This window comes from Corvus brachyrhynchos, unplaced genomic scaffold (genome assembly GCF_000691975.1).
Source record: "Corvus brachyrhynchos isolate BGI_N302 unplaced genomic scaffold, ASM69197v1 scaffold830, whole genome shotgun sequence".
NCBI classification, from domain to species: domain Eukaryota; kingdom Metazoa; phylum Chordata; class Aves; order Passeriformes; family Corvidae; genus Corvus; species Corvus brachyrhynchos.
The window spans coordinates 166,156-169,223 of NW_008235721.1; the positions used below are offsets into that span (position 1 = coordinate 166,156).

At 62.5% G+C, this 3,068-nt stretch overlaps 1 protein-coding gene across 1 annotated transcript in view; it reads left to right on the top strand.

Moving 5' to 3' along the window:
- The window catches only part of ATF7 (activating transcription factor 7), a 33,446-nt gene extending 33,213 nt beyond the window's left edge, over positions 1-233 (top strand). The window contains exon 11 of the mRNA XM_017729644.1: positions 42-233. Coding sequence (XP_017585133.1) covers positions 42-233 — 192 coding nt within the window. The remainder of the gene's footprint in view (positions 1-41) is intronic.
- The last annotated feature ends 2,835 nt before the right edge of the window (positions 234-3,068 follow it).

Genomic DNA, 3,068 nt, shown 5'->3' on the forward strand with positions numbered 1-3,068 from the left:
TGTTGAGTTAAGGGCAGCTCTGGCGCTTCCCCACTGCACAGTCCGTGGAGCTCTCGGGCCCTCGGCCCCCAGAGCCCCTGGAAAAGGCGGGTTCGGGGATCCGTGTGGTTAACACTAAAGCTCCGTGCGTGGGCACCGCTCCAGGCCTGGCCCTGTCCCCCTCGGCAGGAGGCTGTGACGCTCCGTGCTGTCCCCGTGCTGCTCCCAGTGCTCGTCCCCGCTCCCACCCCTGAATCGTTGCACCTTCACCAGGAGCCTCCCGGAGCTCTGAGGTCACAGGGATCGAGGTCTCCTCCCTCCCCGATCCCAGCGATGGAGTTCGGACACCATGGGAAGCGGGCAGCTCTGGATTTGTGCCCCGGTGGCCGGGACAAGGGGCAGCGTGGGGCTCTGGGGACAGAGTGACCCCGGGGCTGCTCCCGTGCCAGGGGCTGGGAAAGGTACGGCCTGGCCAGGGCTGCTCCCGCCTTCCCGACGGGAAAGGGGCTGCGAGTGGGCGCTGGGAGCCGGGATGGGGTGCGGGGCAGGGCCCAGCTGGCAGTGACACCGTGAGTCCCCAAACCCGCCCGAGCAAACCCGGGATCACCTCCCGCTCAGGTGACCTCGATGACCTCAACAATGGTGGCCTTAAATCATGGAATTGTTGCCTGTTCCGAGGGGAGGGCACAGGGAATTGGGCCGGTGTTCGCCCAGGGTTTTGCCTCTCCCTCATGGCTCTGGCACTTCCCAGCTGGAGCAAACAAAGGATCCATGGAGCTCCCGGCTCCAGGGTCCGATCCCATCCTCCTCAGCGAGGAACTCTTGGAATCGGGTCCCTTTTCCTGCCGGGTGGACACTGGGCTCCCCTGTGTCCGTGTGTGCCTGCCCGAGGTGCCACGGTCGGAGCCAGCAGCTGGGAATTGGGAAAGGTTGTGCCTGGTTTTGGGATGGGGAAGGAATCTCGGCCTGCTCCATGGAGCTGCTCCAGCCCTTGGAATCCCTGCCCCTCCCAGGTCCCTCCTCAGCCAAGCCCTCCCCCCTCAGGTCGCACTTCGCCACTTTGGAGCCAGGCTGGTTTGTCCAGGTGATTTTGTTTGGCTTCTCCACGCTTGGAAGGTTCCCAGGGACAGCAAAACCCAAAGCGAAGGCTGAGCAGGAGGCTGGGATCCCGGCACAGACGGGAAAGTCCAGAGATTTGGAGTTTTTCCAGGGATGGGATCTGGCTTCTCCCCTCCCTCTTTAGCAGCTCTTCCTCAACTGGGATCAGGATCGGGATCGGGATTGGGATTGAGATTGGGGTGGGTTTGTGTTGCTGCTCCTGCACTCCCCTTTTTCGTCTTGCTCATCCCAGCTCCTCCCCGTGCTCGGGGTCACATCCGGCCTCGGGAACCTCTTGTTGGGATCCCACACATCCCCCAAATGTTGCTTTTCCTCCCTTAAAGCTGTTCCTGAAGCACAGTCCGTGGGTTCCCAGCTGTTTCCAGCATTCCCTATCCTGACCCGGGCTGTGTTTCTGCTGCAGGACGTGGCCAGGAGGGTCCGGGTGAGGCACAGGGAGGGCTCAGGCTGGTTTGGGGGATCCTGGGAGGGTTTGCAGGAGGTGCAGGATCTTTGCCCTGTCCAGCGGCTCATCCCGTGGTGTGGTGTGAGCCCTGGCGTCCGTCAGGGGCCATCCCAGCGTTCGGCTCTGCAGGAAATCCCGAATCTCCGGGAAAAGCGCCGGTGGGAAGGGGAAGGGAAGGGAAGGAGGAATTGAGCTCTGGGCTGGTTCCCCGTTTGCTGCAGGGTCTGGGGCAGCAGGGGAGGCCTCGCTGGGAGAACCAGGAGCGAGCGAAGGGTGGAGGGGCGGAAAATCCGGGATAGGTTTGGATTGAGGGCAGCACTTTCCTCAGCCTCTCGTTTTACCCTCGGGGCACTGACAGCGGCTGGGTTTTGTGTGACGGGGTTTTCCTGCCTCACTGCTCTTCCCGGGAATCCTCGTGGCCCCCTCGTCTCTCCGTTCCCATCCCTCCACACCCCGAAGCTCCCCATTCCCACATCCCCATCGCCAGTGCCTTGAAAATCCTGCAAATCCGGGAAAAGACGGTGGGAACGCTGCAGACGTGGGCAGGGACAGGCAGGGAACGAGCTGAGTCCAGGTTCGGCTGTACCTGGATCTGTTGTTGCTTCACTCGCAGGGTTGGAGCTTCCCGTGCCCATTCCAGGTGTGTTTTACCCCAAAAGCAGCCACTTCCCACTTCGTGACCACCTTTGGGGCGAAAAACCCTGATTTCTGCTCCGTGGTGATTCCTCTCGCTTTTCCGATGTTTTCTCCCGCTTTTCCGAGGCTCCCGGGGGTGGCAGCCCCTGGCCCCGCTCGGCAGCGCCGGGCACCTGCACTTTGCTCTGCCAGCCCCGGTTCCCGGGATCCCAGCGGGTCCCGAGCCTTCCTCCCGTCCCTTCCTCAGTCCCGTCCGTGCCGGGTTCGGATCGCCGGGATCTCCCTCCCTGAAATCGGGGGAGATACAGGAGCTCCTCACAGGAGCTCTGCGGGCTTGAAGGGGCTCCTTTAGGGTCGGGTTGGGGGAACAGGGAGAGCGGGATCAGCTGGGTTTGGGGTTTATGGATTTTATCCGAACTGTAACTTTGAATAGGAACAAGTGGCTGCAAACCGGCTCCCGGGGAGCCCCGCGGTGGGGGAGCTCCTTCCCTCCTCCTCCTCCCTTTTCAGCCTCCAAACCCCTCAGGATGGGGCGGGGTGGGGAGGGTTGGTGCCGCTTTCCCGCCCCAGACTGCTCTTGTGTCCGGAATTCTTTGGCTCAGGTGGGAAATGTCATGTTGGGACTCGTGGACCCGTTCCTGCTCTGTTCGCCCCAGTCCCGCGCACACGGGGCCCCCAAAACGAGCCCGGGAGGTGCCGGAGGGATGCGGATCCTGGGCGTGCTCCCCACCCCCCCCAGCTGCTTTGTGCCACGAGCTTTGACGATCAATAATGGAAGAAGCCAAAAAAGGACCCCCCGAGTACCTGTGTAGTATCTATCAGTCCATATCGACGCCTATACGCACCCATATATCGTAGATCGGCCGCCGCCGCGGGTCTGCCCCCACCC